This window comes from Haemaphysalis longicornis, unplaced genomic scaffold (assembly GCF_048455015.1).
Source record: "Haemaphysalis longicornis isolate Haplotype H1 unplaced genomic scaffold, Haemaphysalis longicornis Haplotype H1 scaffold_334, whole genome shotgun sequence".
NCBI classification, from domain to species: Eukaryota; Metazoa; Arthropoda; class Arachnida; order Ixodida; family Ixodidae; genus Haemaphysalis; species Haemaphysalis longicornis.
In genome coordinates, this window is record NW_027526348.1 from 84,478 (window position 1) to 100,047 (window position 15,570).

The window sequence follows — 15,570 nt, forward strand, 5'->3', positions numbered from 1 at the left end:
GGAACAGTTTTTCAGATATAAAAAAAAAATGTTAGCACGCACGGTGCTCGTGTCATGCGGTGAAGCCCAACCTCTAATTCAAACTGTGCAATTTTGGGTGGTTCCTTGGAATAAATCTGGCGGTTTGACGTTATCAGAGGCACCAATTTGCCCCCACATAACGTAAAAACATCTTGTCAATGGCTAACTTTGCATTTGCAGCGAGCACAATATTTGGGACAAGCACGCGATGCAGAAAAAAACATGCATGAAGTTGAAAACGGAACGCCGTGGCTGATGTTTGTTGTCGTTCACGGTCAGTTATCTCTCAAAACATAAAGCTGAGCTTTATTATCATCTTCTTACTCGCAATTGTAGCCTTGCTCGCAAAAATGAGGTACGATGAGCTAGAATCGTCCCCTGCGATCTTTGGCCGAGTAGCAGTCGCGCGCTAAAAAATATCAGCACAACGAGCCTCCTCTATTGCAGCGCCACCTAACATTTTTCAAATGAAACAGTACAAAAACTTATCAGAGACTCCGTCCGAATAGACAGTTCAACTAAGCAGCAACATTAGACACCCGGATATACTCTCGCATGAAAACGAAACTGGAAGGCGAACAGCTGGCAGTGTAAGGCCTGTTTGAAGCGCTGTCCTCGGCGGAACAGATATCTGGCGACTGGGTGTGACCTTTTGACTTGCATCTGAAGTTCTTATCGCAGAAATCGGGTTAGGGTGGGGGGAAATGAGGAGCGGCGTGCTTTGTTCGAGGATCAGTCGCGGACGCTTCAGGCGCCATGGCAGTTAGCCTTGAAGTTGGGTAACTGCGTAGTTGCGCTAAATATGAATTTCGCGATGCAGAAACGAAACCGAAACTGTTGTAAACTGTTTGGGAATGGTCCTGGGGTAAGTAGAACTACCAGATTACTTAGGACAACTTGCGCAAAGGCAATAAAACTGCCTAAAATCATAAAGTAGCTTTGCAACCAGGCACTGCTTGACATTTTCAGCCGATTTCTGGGATTATTACTGTCAGCGCGTGAACCTGACTATTGAAAATCGTTTGCTAGTTCCCCATTCACGCCCTGATAGCAAAAAACAAGCGCTGGTGCAGAGTAATTACGAGTTGCACGCATTCTTCGTTGGTAGCCTTGAGGCGCGATGACCACGCCCCTTTTCCACAACCAGGTGATTCAAAAGCGTGTCAAAAATCACGTTTCCGTTGCAAAAATGAAAACAAAACTGATTTTGAAAGGCCATTTTCTGATCTAACTCCGAACAGCTTTACTTGTTCAAGAAACGCCTGGAACGCTATGAAAAGGCGCTCCCAAAAGTATCGATCAAATTGATCGATTTTGATAGGCGCGGTAGCGAAAGAGTTAAGTTCAGAAAAATGAAGGCCAGTGTGATAACGCTGCCTTAAATGCTTTGCGAAAGATAGCTTTTCTTCCGGAAAGGAATACTCAATATATTACAGTAAAAGGGTGCACTGAAGGGCTCGTTGGTACATTATATTGTTTAAAAACAGGGCAGAAGACAGAAAGACTGGTCCCGTCTTCCGCGCTGTTTTTAAACGATATTACAGTAAGTAAATCACAATAGACCTTACCCCAACCTGCATTTCGAATAGCCGGTGGCACGTGATGCACGGTGCAATCAAGGGGCACACTGACTAAAATTATCATTTTATGTGGTCTGTAGCAGAAACTACGACCATTTGAAGTTTGGGCCGGGAAAGCAAAACCGGTTTTTCTAGTTCCCACATTCCAGGCCTGAACTTCAAACGGTTGTAACTTCTGCTACAGACCATGTAGAGTGATAATTTTAGTCTCATTGCACTCCCTGATTTGTGCACAGTTCACTGGTACCTCGTTCAGCAGCATCCCTACAGCAGTTTTCTTTACAAAAGCTGTCAGAAAATCAACTATAGAAATCCAAATAAAGCTGAACAAATTTTTTTATCTACAATCAGAATGAAGAACTAAATACGTCCCCCAATTTTCCCTCATCATAACTGTAAAAACTTTTGGTTTATGACCAGCGTGCCCCCTTAAGGGGAGACGTGGGTCTTGAAATGAACTTTTTTATTAATTGGTCTGTGATAATGAAAATCACTGTGCATATGTGTTTTGTCTTCCTCATTTCAAATATGTAATTAGTTTTCAAGTGGTAGAATTATTTTTTGAGTTATAAAGAAAACACTGGAGCCTAATTAAGTAATTTCTTACGGGCCTTTAAGGAACTTTTTATTCAATTTTTTTTTAAAATAAATGGTATGGATGTGTAGCTTAAGACCTGCCATGCATGCTGAAGCTATTTATATTCCTGTAAAGATAGTTGATTGGATAAAATTAATCTAATTATGCCAAGTACAGTTTTCTGAAAACTTAATGACCTCTAATTATTACTCATAACATTTATTTGAGGCAAAATGAGCCAATTAAAATAGCTTCAGCATGCAGTTCATTTTATCCCGAATTCAACGGTATAACACTTGTAGAAATCCTTTGGAAAAAACTACCTCAAAACCCCTGTAAGGCTAGGCACATATGCAAAAAAAGGGAAGCTGAGAAAATCGCAGTTGAAGTTTTACTACAAGTGACAGTTTTATCTATTGAGCATATGAAAAAAAGAAAGGTTCTAGAATGTAGCTCGCGTTTCGCTCTACACGAGCATACCAAGTTTGCTGAAATCAGTTGGTGGGAAAATTATGAAATCCTCTGTCTACAGATGGCACCTGGCAAAAAAACTGAACAAAAGCAAAGCCAGAACGTTGCTTCAATTTTTATGCTGTTGGCATCGCGGCGTCTCTCTTTGGCGACTAGGGCTGAGGTGCCGAGCGTGCACCACAATTGTAAACGCTATTTTGTTATGTTACTGCTTCATTTGTAACAATCAAATCGGATTTGCATCGCGTGAAGTGAGTTGCAGCGAAGGGGCTGGTAACGGAACGCCCGCCACTGTTCTCTGTAACGTGCATGCGCTTGGCTAGGTGGGATAACCACGTTTTCGGTTTAATCTACTCGTATATCACGTCACCAACACACATTGGGCACAGTGCGAACATTTATAATTCTCAAATCGCTCATCTATATGGTAACCTGCCGACGAGGAAGCGCGCGCCGGAGTGCGGGCCGAACCGCCGCAGCATCGTTGATAACAGAATGAACACACTTCCCTTGCGACGTCGGCATGCGGCATCCTCCACTTTATCATTTATTTTCTTTCTATTTGCTGCTGATCGAAAGATAGACGCACCTTAGTGCCCCCGCAGGCGTAATCATATCGCTACGCTATCGTCTCGGCAGCCCGCGCGGGCGCTAAGCCTACCTCCGTTTCGGCGCCATTCTCGCGATAAGTCGTCGTCACAGGAGCAGAAAATCGTATTTCAGGCGCTTTTAATAATGCCTGTTCTTCCTTTCGGTTATCGATAGACATCTTTACTTTATTTTTACGCCATGTGGGGCTTTTGCCGGTCCTCGCATAGACGAATACATGAGCCGTTGCCCTGTGATGAGAGTGCCGAGCAGACGACCCACGGCGCCCAGCCAATGAGGTTGCGCCCTGCGGTCACGTGCAGTTAGTAACCAATTAGGCGGCGCGATCCGTCTCTTTTCTACCCCGGTTTTACTCGCAACCAACGGACGAAACGAAGTGGTTCTGGCGGGGAATTGAAAACGAAAAGTCGCGCTTTCGAATGAGACCAAGATGGACGCCGTGGCGCATGTAGAACCCGAGGCGCGAGTCGTCGAAAAAATGCTATTTTCGCGTCGAATCTTGGCCAATTTTAGCGGGCGTCGGTGCTATAAATTGATATTATGGCTCAAATACGTACTCCTGGGTCTAGATATTTTGCTAACCGGTAGAAAAATAGCTCTACTTTCCGAAAATGGCGATTTCTAAAAATCGATTTTTTGGCCAAATTTCGGGATTCCAAGACCCGCGTCTCCCCTTAAGTTCCAAGTGCACACTGTGTCCCCATCAATGCACAGTCACTTCAAGTGCATGAACGAGATGATTTCAAGGACGCACTAAGCGCAAGCGTCAAGACCCCCAAAAAGCCTGAAAGTTGGTATTGTCAGCGAGTAGCTCACCAGCTGATGTCCTTGTGGGTAGAGGTTCCTGGGGGGACTAAGGTAGAACACCTGCCTTGGTCGTTGCCTTTGTAGAAACGACGACTTGGGCATCGTCTCGGGGGGGTCTAGACTCTGCAAACAACACAGCAGGTTTCAACTGTCAACTTTCTGCTGCCTGCGAGCGACACCCAGAAAAGTGATCTACCCGGTCAAATATATGGCAGCATCATTAGGTCAGCATGATACAAGCCCATTCTGTCTTTGGCAACACTTGGAACTGTTTTTATTGACCACCTCCACATAGCTTGCTTGTTCCTTTAACATTGGTTACATTATCTCCTAGAGGTGTGGAATGTATAGGCCATCTTCAGAGATTTCCCAGTGAAATTTATATGCCTTTTATTTTTCATTAGGGAAATCCACTGAAGTGTGCCGATCTCCGAAAAAACAGACAAACAATTGGTATGAACAATTATCAGGTTAAAATCAAAACCTTGAAGGATGATGCAGCGTTAAACAACATTGAGAACCAGTATCACATCAACTCTAGACTTCTGCTACAGTGAGTGAAACTGGTACACGACGCAGCCACAAATAAGGGTCTGACAAATTCACTTTGCTACAATTGTCTTTCAGCATTTTGATAACTCACTCATGAAGCTGGAAATGTTTCGGGTAGGAAGATCAATTTTAATTGTGTGCAGTCTTTTGTGCTAACATTACAGAATAGAGTCTAAATGTGTGTGCGAGAGATAAAAATTTATATTAACCGCATGTCACGATCAGGAAATATAACCAGCCACGGCAGCAACAAAACTACAACTTGCACATATAAAGACTTTTTTTTTTCTACAGCAGAAGCCCAGCCTTATGATGAAAGCAAACAAACCAGGACTTCGTAGTCTGGGACAGAGTGGGTCCCAAGGCCGGACCGGTCGAACTTGGTGCGGTACGTCGCAGTTTGCGTGTCAACAGCATCGATGGACCCTTCGAAGAGCCCATCCTGGGGTTTTCTGAGACGAGCTGGGGAAAAAAATAACAATAAATGCAACACCACTGCAACATTTATTGCACCTCCTAAAGTTCAAACCAGGTCAGAATGAAGAAGTGACCCCCAGTCCAGTCTACCAACGAAGAATCTACTTACAATGGACTATTCAAACATTCATCTAAGGCAGTTTAACTCTTGTGCACCTATTTGGTCACAACTGCAACGCTTCCCTGGTGGTTTCAGCCACATTTCACTGGGATGGCGTAATATTTGCTACCACTTTTTTCACACAATGAGGGCCAGGGGAAGGTGCGTAAATTTTAGTAGCCCCCACATAACAAAGCAGTTTCTATTTTCGATCAGCAAAATGTTACCAAATTACTTTTTATGGAACAACTTTGCTCCATTCACTTGCCAATGGGTTTCACCTACCGCTCTCACTGGTGCATTATACGATTGCCTTCAGTGGAGCAGTGTGACCTTTGAGCACTTAGAGAAGGATTCCAACGAAGACAGCGAACTCCGCAATTACAAACCAAAGTTACGTTTGTGGACTGGCAATGGCAGTGAAACTTTTTAGTCAATAAGCGACTAGCAGTTGAAATGGGTTTGGGGTGCAAATAGTTGTGCTTAGTCAAAACTGTGACTGCAAATAAAACCATGTAAAGGAAGACTGACCTTGCACGGAAAAGTGCATACTGTATAAGCGCGTAACGAACCCTCCCCCGCTTTTCTTCTGAAGAATTTACTTCTTGTCACTTTGAATAGAAAATGCAGCGGGAATGTTTTTATCTCAGCATGGTTGCTGATGCCATAGACGATCGCAGTAACTTGATATCACGCTACAGTACCCACAGAAAGGCTAAAACGCATTCCAAAAAAAGAAATCTCAACAGTAACCGGAGATGTTAGCACGAATGCCGTGGCTCACAATTTAAAAATTGTGCGCTTGCAGAGTGCCACCTGCTGAACACAAAACAAACCTTCAGGTGCCATGAAAATGTTGCGGCGTGCGAAGGAAGCACAAAACATACTCCCCCCTCCTTCCCTTCTCTTTGCTGTTCCGGCTCATTCTGGCGGCATGCGAACAAAGCACTACACGTACTCCGCACTCCGCTGCTGTTGCTCTTCCGCAAATTCGCCATTACTCTCCGTGTTTTTTTGTTCAGCTGTGTTCAGATTTTTTTTTTCTTTTGGTGTGTGTGTGTACTTGGAGCACGCAGTACGATGGGCCAGTACATGAGCTTCACAGCCGGTTTTAAACTGGAAGTGGTGGAGCATGCGTTGTTGCACATGGAAACCGCGCGGCTAGGCGGCAGTTTAGTGTTGACCCAGTTGTGTGTACGCCACCGGTGAAAACGGGAGGTTTTCGGCGGTGAACAGCGATCGCTGTGTGTTTCGTGGGCCCAAAAAAGGGAAGTTTCTTGGCGTGGGAAAAGAAGTTTTGGAGTGCCTAGACGGCAGAGAAGACGGTGCGCTGTGGGCCGACAATGATTGTGAATCCGCAAGCGACTTCAGTGAAAAGGACAGCTCCATGGCGAGGAGGAGACCACTGGCATCTTGGGAATAAAAAAGAAATTTGATTACATAATTACCTCCGTGCTCTTACGAAAATGGTAAGACTCTGACAGCACTTCTCTTAGCAACTTTATTTTATGAAATTTTAGCTTTTAAAAATGTGCTGCAATTTTTTCCGCATAATAAACTCTCCCCCCAAATTCATGGCAAATTTTCTGGAAAAAAGTGGGTTCATTATGCGAGTAAATACGGTATATTGTGCAGCTAGCACGATAAGAGAAGCAACGAGTGTGTGCTTTCTAAGACTTTCAGTAATACATGTGACATACTAGAGTATTTTTGCTCGTTCAGTTTGTTTTTGATGACACGAATTTCAGATGTCACAAATGCTTTTCACTGACCTTCTACTGTACCTCAACACCTTGGTGCAAAATTTTCAGCTCCACCGAGGGTCGTCTGCTCTCTCCAGTGGAACACCTGCTTTATCTGTTGTGCGCCTTTTCCCTCCCTTTCCTGTCTTTTTTTTTGTCATACTTTCATCTTATTTCTTTTCACGCATTGTAATTAACTGCTTCAGACCACAGAAAGAAGCGAAATCGCCCCCTCTATGGGTGCATTTCAGAATAGCGAAACCTTTGACAGCAGAGTGGAGTAGCAGCTCTAGTGCGTCTGAATACAATCAAGGCTCACACTCAAAAGACAGCTCGCCATTCGAAGAGGATGACCAAATATGCACATCTTTAGTTCTCGACCTCAGCACAGCGACACTACAGTGCTAGCCGGGAGACCAAGTGGCCGGCCAGCCGCTTCATGGCTGTTTGCGCGATCCACCGGCAGGTGCAGCGTCATCTTCTACTCAGGTATTTTAAACGCTTCTAACTTATTAACAATGCATTTCACAGGGCTACAGTAATGTCCCAGTTGATTTCGCGGTATGTACTGTACGTTTATAATAAATTTGGTCGAGGTAAAATTTGACCGCAGTTGGCCTTTAAGGTTCACCTCGCACTGTTTTGGCGGACCGGCATGCTGGCGCTAAGACACACGGACCTAAACTCTTCAGCGGAATGTAGCCCAACAAGGCAAGCGCCACTGAAGATGCAAGGAACGATGCCCCTACCGGTGACCTTGGTCCCAATGACGAGCGGCAGGGGAATGTCGTCGGGGAGGCCACCGTAGTTCTCGATGGAGACGGTCCTCCGCTGCTGCACCTGGCGGATGCTGTTCCTCCGGTCGTGCAGGGCCCGGATTTCTTCCTCAAAGAAGGCCGGGGAACACCTGCACATGCACAGGGCCCCTTCAGACCAACGACTAACAAGGACAAGGACCCCGGCCCCACCCGCATTCAATGCCACCAGAAGGACGGTGGAATACGTCAGTCTGCTAGCAGACCGCATTCCCTGAGCCTGTTAAGCCACGTGCTTCAAGTTGAAGCCTCCCCGCGTTCTCCCCCCGTGGTATTAATGCACATCTTAATGCGCATATCAAAAAAATACAGAGCTTTTGGCTGTTTGCAACATTGAGAGTGCACTTCAACGTTTTTTACCTGTTGTACTGAGTATGTTTTCCTCCTATGTATTAATTTTCTTTCCTTTTTACGCCTAATTCTTGATATAATGAAGTCGTACCAGGAGGCACAAATATCGTTAAACCGTGAATTTCATAAAATTTAGGCTTCGATTTTGCAGTTCATTTAACCAGTTATTGAGTTCTCACAACCGTGCCCATCGCCCACAAACTACTACTATGGAGTTAAGGGGAGTTACCTCTCCACTTAAAGCAAAATGCGTGCTAAACCTGGTCACAAAAATCGTGTGAATGAAGATTTAGAATTTGTAACTCACACGATACTTAGGCAATGGAATTCCGATATCGGACAACAGTTCATGCGCCGTCGTAAAACCAGTGCTTTTTCCCCAGTGCCTAAGTAAATATGATAGCAGACTTCACTAGGATTCCATTTTGTTTTCTTTTCTTTTTTTCATTTTGGTCGCTACTAAACGCCAAATTGAACCCACGTCCTTGCTTCGCGAACTTCAACTTAAACCGTACCGGACGCGCGCATTAGGTTTACCTAATGCTGTACAAACAAAATACCAAGGTGGTCATCAGCAATACCACCTAGAGCAGCGTCACCGTGAACAAAGAGGCCTAGAAAAAAAGACCTGAAGTAGGCTTCAACAGCCTAAACATAGACGGTGCTGGCATAGACAACGATGGAGACTTCAAAACGGCAGACGCGCTATTAAAGGCCAACTGCACTCAAATTTCACCTCGGCCAAATTCGTTTTGAATGCGTAGTAAGTACCCCCAAATAAGCTGAGACACAAGCGGTAGCCCCGTGAAACGCCTCGTTAATCAGTCAGAAGCGTTTAAAAAGGCTCCGCCGCAGACCACTCTGCACCTGCCGGCGGATCGCGTAAACAGCCATGACGCGCCTGTGACGTTCCAGCCGACGGTGGCTTTTTCCTCTGGCCAGCCACGCAGCGGGAGAACCGGTCGAGCCCTGCTGCCCCGTGCGCGCGTAGAGCTTGCGCGCAGACATTCTCCCGAACTGGTGACCGTCCGGCCGCTCGCTGGACGGTTGCAACGTCACTGCAATGGCCGCGCTCTCCTCGGTTTCGGTTTCAAAATCGCCGATTTTTGCTGGCCGCTTGCGGCGTCCACGTGCGTATTTCAGCTGTTCTATTTTGCATGTTGCTTTCTTTTTAAGCAGACTATACGGAAATAGGGTTTTCAAGAAGTCGAAATTTTGAGTGCAGTTTGCCTTTAAGCCGTTTATGACTGGTAACAATTTGAGTAGCTATATTCATCACTTTTAATTGTTGTCAACCGTAGCTTTCAGTGTTTTCCTTTCGTTTTAAAATTGTAAGGCCAGCTACACTCCAAATTTCAACCTCCTGAAAACGTAATTTCTGTATAGTCTGCCTAAAAAGACTGCAAGACATAAAATATGACAGCAAATATGACAGCTGAAATGCGCATATCTGCGGTGCAAACGGATATCAAAAATCGGAGATTTTGATACCGGCTCCGCAATGCTTCGCCGTCGCTGCAGTCCTACAACAAGCGCGCCCAGCGGAGCTCAACTGATTATCCTGGCTGGCCGTAGGAAAAAGCACAGGGCCGGCCGCAATGCAACTTCCGCTTCATGGCTGTTTGCGCGATCCACCAGCAGGTGTAGCGTTGCCTGCGCTAATTAAAAATGCATCTCAAGGGGCTACCAGTCATGTCCTAGTTGGTTTGGTGGTACGGACTGTACTTAAAAGTAAATTTGGCCGAGGTGAAATTTGAGCGCAGTTTGCTTTTAAGCGTTAATGCGAGTACTTAATGTTTTCAAAGTAGGCTCTGAGAGGCAAAATAAAATGTGCCTTGACCCGAACCTCATTCTTGCTTTCTTCGTTAAAGCGGATGTGCCGCATGAAATTACTTTGTAAAATTGAAATAAAAGTACATACATTCAGCAAAATATTGATAGAAAACTTGAAAAAGAAATTGTTATATCACGAATTTAGTTAAATCGTGGTTCATTATATCAACTGTATTTGTTTATTGGGTTTTGTAACCTCTACTAGGATGTTCTAAACTGCCTGTCCCTCGCAACTGTTTGGCTGCCTGCATTATATTGTTCCCTCCCCCAATGCAGCCCACAAGGGCCATTAAGGGGGCAGACGGGTCTTTGGGCCGAAAAAATGCCAAAAAATCACTTTTTTGAAAATGGTGTTTTTCGTATCTACAACTATCATTTTCTGCGTGTGCAAAGTTTCGCGTGCCGAAAATGAGTAAATATACGGTAATTTCACGTTTTATAATGCGTGCAGGGTGAATTCGCGTAGGAAAATATGCAAAAATTGGGTGTTTTCTGCAGCGTGCAGCTGCCGTTCCTCTGCTCCGATTGCAGCCATCTTGGGCTCATTTCAAAGAGCACTTTTCTGGCTTCAAATTGCCGCCACTGCCATTTGCGTTTGCTCATTGGTCACGAAAAAAACAACCCCCGAACAGAACCCGAAATACGCGATGCTATTGGCCGCGGCACGCACGTGACTAGAAGGAGCCACCTTATTGGCGGAACTGGCCTCGCGCCGTCTGCTTGGCACGGCGGCGGCCGGGGAGACGCGCCCGAAACGACGAGGTCGCCATTTTGGTCAAATGCGCGACAATGCCAGGCTCGGCCAAAAAGTTTCATTCGCGCCACAAATTCGGCCAAAAGAAGAAGAATTGGCGGCATAACAGCTTCAAGAGGAAGCCGGCGCCAAATGAATGCCCCAACGACGAGCGGGAGCCAGCGGCAAGCGACGGAGCCGACGGCGGCGGAATAGGCCTAACCAGCTCGGCGACGGAGTCGACGGTGTCGTGCAGCGGACGCATCCGCCATGATACGAGGATGCTGCAGCCCTCGGAGTTGCTCCCGAACAAAAAACGTGCAGAAGAAAAGATCCGGGAGCTCGAGACTACTGCAGCAACGAAAAGAAAGAGTGACTTTTTAGGCGGAAGTGAGGACGCAGCTCGCCCGCCTGCTGACACTACCTTCACTGTTGTGAGTTTGGAGTCCGTGAACGAACTATTGCTAGCATGAAGTGTAAAACGTGCGAAGGCAACGTTCAGATTGCCAAAGGCGATCGGGAATATGGCCTTGCCGTCAAACTGACGATCGAGTGCGCGAACTGTGGTGACATCGCGTCAACGTGGAGCTCGCCGCGCGCGAGCGGCTCCCAGAAGATCAACCCTTTCACCGTGAACGTCCTTGCCGCGCGCGCGATGCAGAGCACAGGGAACCGTCAAGCCGCGTTGAACGACATTTTCGCGGCGATGAATATCTCTCATCGAGGTATGCACAAGAAAACGTGGCAGTGCTACGTGAAAGAAAAGCTGACGCCCGCGGCGATTCGCGCAGCCGAAAAAGTGTTGAAACGGAGTGCGGATTCGGTTCGGCAGTTGTACCGCGAACTGAACATCGATAACCCCAACAACATTGCTGTTTCTTTCGACGGATCGTGGATGACACGCGGTCATCGTTCGCACATCGGCGTGGGCGCCGTAATTGAGCTTTTTTCGGGGCTCGTCCTTGATTATGTTGTGTACAGCAACTTCTGCGCTGGATGCGAGCGAGGGCCAAAGGATGACGATCCGTCGTATCCGTCATGGAAAGAGAGCCACCGCTGCCAGAAGAACACGGACAAGAAGGCTGGCGAGATGGAAGTGCTGGCTGGACTAACTCTCTTCCAAAGGTCCCTCGAGAAGCACGGCCTTCGGTACACGACCGTGCTTTCGGATGGCGACAGCCGCATGTACCTTGCACTGCTGGAGTCCAATGTGTATGGCTACATAAAGATTCAAAAGGAGGACTGTGTAAACCATGTTGAGAAACGCATGGGCACATCTTTGCGCACTGCGATTGGGAATCACAGAGGCAGCAGATCAGAGAGCCTTGGTGGCAGAGGCAAACTCACAGGTGACAGGTGACGAAGCTGACGTCCTACTATGGGTGGGCGCTGAAGTCACACAAAGGGGATGTTGAGGCAACACACAATGCTGTGATAACAACGTACCACCACATAACATCAAATGACAGTGAGGCCAATCACAGCCTGTGTCCCACGGGCCCTGACTCCTGGTGCCGGCAGAATGCCGCCGCAGCCAAAGGAGAGCCTGCCCCCAAGCATAGGCACCATTTGCCGCCACACGTCTGCGAAGCCTTGCTTCCCATCTATGAGCGCTTGGCAGACAGAAAGCTTCTGCAGCGTTGCCAACGTGGGAAAACACAGAATAGCAATGAGAGCCTGCATTCCGTGATATGGTCCCTTGCGCCAAAACACCGCCACGCATCACTGTTTTCCATTGAAGCAGCCGTAGCGGAAGCAGTCATGAGGTTCAATGCCGGGAACTTGCGAACTTCGTCAGGCATTCTGAGCGAGCTTACCCTGAATCCTGGCCTCTGCAATGCCAAGCGAATGGCCGAGAAGGACCGGCACCGAGCAGCAGAATCTGCCCGCAAGCGGGCCTCTAACGACAGCGTGCAACGAGCACTGCGGAAACGCCACATGCACAAAAGGCAATCGGACTACATGCCTGGAGCCTACTAGCACTTGTACAGTGCAAATATGTGTATCCCCACCTCAAGTTTTCAGTAAATAGCACCGTGTTTGTTTTTGTTGTTTCTCGAAACACAAATTTCTGACTGTTGGTTATTTGGGTCCTCGATATCTTTTCCTCTGGGACAGATAAAAATGTAAATCTTTTGGCAACAGGAACCTGAATGTTATGAGAACGCAACCTTCAATTTGGATTTGTTTATTTAGCCTTCAAAAATTAATTATATTGCTAAGTTCATCAATGCTCTTTTTCTCGAAGTACAAAATTTTGGCTATTGGTTATTTGAGGCCTCGATATCTTTGCCTCTAGTACAGATACAAATGTAATTCTTTTGGCAACAGGAACCGGAATGTTAAGAGAATGCAACCTTCCATGTAGATTTGTTTATTTAGCTTTCAAAAATTAATTATATTGCCAAGTTCATCAATGCTTGATGACCATACTTTCAATGTGAAATTCAATGCACTATAAAATCATTACTGAGGCGAGAATTACAAAATGCTTCCCACATTTCATAGTTCATTTACTGGACTATATAGCCCTGCATTCAGAATTGTTTTTTATCAAGTCAATTTATTTGCATTAGGGCCTTAAACAATGAACAATTATCATTAATTATCTCAGGAACTAATTGCCGGAGCTGAAAAATAATTGCATATTTGAAATCAGCTCAGAAAACTCAGTAAGACCACCATGTTTTATTAAGATTGGTTAAGAAATAAACGAAATGGGTCTAAGACCAGTCCCCCCCTGTCACCCGCTTCCTTAAATTAGGGTGCACTGTCAGAAGATATGGGGAGTCGACTCAAGAGAGCCAACAAACCCCACCGAATCTACAGGGCACAGGTGACAAAGGGGGTGGCCGTCTGATGTGCGGCTTTCGCCGACTAGAGCGGCAAGAATGAGCAAGAGCCTTGAACGAAAAACAGCACAAAGACTTATATTTAGACAGGCAAGTTACAAACACAAGCACGAGGTAACAGATCGATAATGACAGACAACGCAGTTGGAATTCTAATACAATAAACAGTTCAATTAGACAAATTGATACAAACAGGAGCGTTAACAAATGAAGATTACGAATCGGAGCAGTTAACTAAAAAGAAACGAACAGTTCGATGCTTATGAGAGACAGAGTCCCAGCATATTCACCGACCGGGCCGGACGATGCACCGCTGTCGGAGGCGAGTCGGCTACCTGGGAAGCGTGGCTTCGCTGTAGGCCAGGCCGTCCGAGACGATCACGGTCATTCGAGGCCCGGGAGCACGTTGGAGTCCTCCAGGGCGCGGGTCACCGATGGTGTGATGTACAAACTGGCAGGTGCAGTTGTCAATCACGACGTCCAAACGTAGCTGGCTTGCTTAGGCGCGGCTCCTCCTTTTATAGCCGTGCCGGCGCGGAGGGGGAGAGCACAACACACAGCGCGCCCGCCGCCGTCAGCGAATAACTTCACTCTTCTCCCTTCTAGAATCATCGCCGCTCTTTAGCACTGGCAAGGCCACGCGCACCTCCTCGAAAGTACTGGAAGCTTCGACGAAACCCGAGCGGCGGGGGTTTTATTTTTGTTGTTTTCTGGCCAGCCAGCCGGCGTAAGATCGTGTTACCGCCTCTTCGTTCGAGAAGCCTCCAGCCTTGTCTCGGGCGAATAGAACCGAGTGTAAGAAGAATTAGGCGCTGTACAATAAAATGAAAAATTTATACGGTACTTTTAGACGTCGTACGCTCGAGTTTGTGACACAGCCCCCCAGTTTCAGAATATTATGAAATAATATTCCCAAAACTCACAAAGTCGTGCGTACGCGTCGTTCACAGTTAGTGAACAAAAGAGGCTGTGCCTACTAACACAAAATCAAGTACAGCACAATGTTCTTCCTAAGAATAATGACAGGTACAGAATTCGCATAGGGAACAGCGGTTTGGCGCAGATTTCTCAACAAACACACATCCTAGGGACAACTCACGAGTTTAAGAACAATAAAGTTCTAGCATTCGAATTAAGCCAGTGCCCATAATAAATGTCTGGCCAGTAGCCATCACAAGTGCGAAACTCATGAAAATACATCGGGCGCTCCAGTGCGAAAGTCTCGTAGGCTCAAATACAATGAGTGTACGTCAGTACTCAGACATACATACAATGCACTGGTACAAATGAAACTCATAAAAACGTAACTAATATGTTGTTCACAAACAATAACATGCTACCGCAAAGTTCACGAATGTCACAAATAGTGAACGCCAACAATACACGGCAAATGTACTGTAGAACAGTGAAAGTCAAATTTACGCAGGGCGCAACTAGTACGTGAATATACACTGCACAGCCACAGTAACTTAATAAGTACAACCTTCGCGTACAGGACGACAGAGAAACAATGAATACAACGTTCAAGTATACAGTACTCGACGTGAAAATACAACTCCGTCTTACACAATTCCACTCATATTCCACGTGCATATCTAAATTTGCATTCTTCATGCTTAGCCCGTGTCTATTGGACGCTTGCGTAATTGCGCCTGCGGAATTCTTCTCTTCGGAAAAGTTCCGTTACAAATGTCGCGCGGAGCGACAAACTCTTTGTCGTCCGCCATGATACCGGACCTGCGACAATGCTTCAGTGCCTGGGCCTTCGTCTGGTGAACGTCGAAGCGCCTAGCGACTTGGCCTTCCCTCGCCTTTCCTCGTGTAGTAACTGACCGGTGCTTCTTTACACCTGTCCGCTGTCTGCAATGCCGGCGCACAAGTTTGCTCCTAAGCTTGCGCCCAAACCTGCACTCTTTGTTTAGGCAGCTCAGCTGTTTGTCGAGTTTCTGAAGGCCTGCTTTCAAACGTTTGTTCTTTCGACGACCTTCGGCGCTTATTTTCCTTCTGTGCGGCTCCATCGCAGGGGCCGCAGACTTTTGGCGCCGGAAAT

General features: G+C 46.5%; 1 protein-coding gene across 2 annotated transcripts in view; it reads right to left on the reverse strand.

Annotated features, from left to right (window-relative positions):
• Window positions 1-15,570, reverse strand: part of LOC144177902 (protein lin-9 homolog) — a 61,528-nt gene that overhangs the window by 35,338 nt on the left and 10,620 nt on the right. For both annotated transcript variants that reach the window (XM_077705489.1, XM_077705490.1), the window contains exons 8-10: window positions 7,686-7,843; window positions 4,946-5,079; window positions 4,075-4,188 (exon numbers count right to left, since the gene is read on the reverse strand). In XM_077705489.1, coding sequence (XP_077561615.1) covers window positions 4,075-4,188; window positions 4,946-5,079; window positions 7,686-7,843 — 406 coding nt within the window. The remainder of the gene's footprint in view (window positions 1-4,074; window positions 4,189-4,945; window positions 5,080-7,685; window positions 7,844-15,570) is intronic.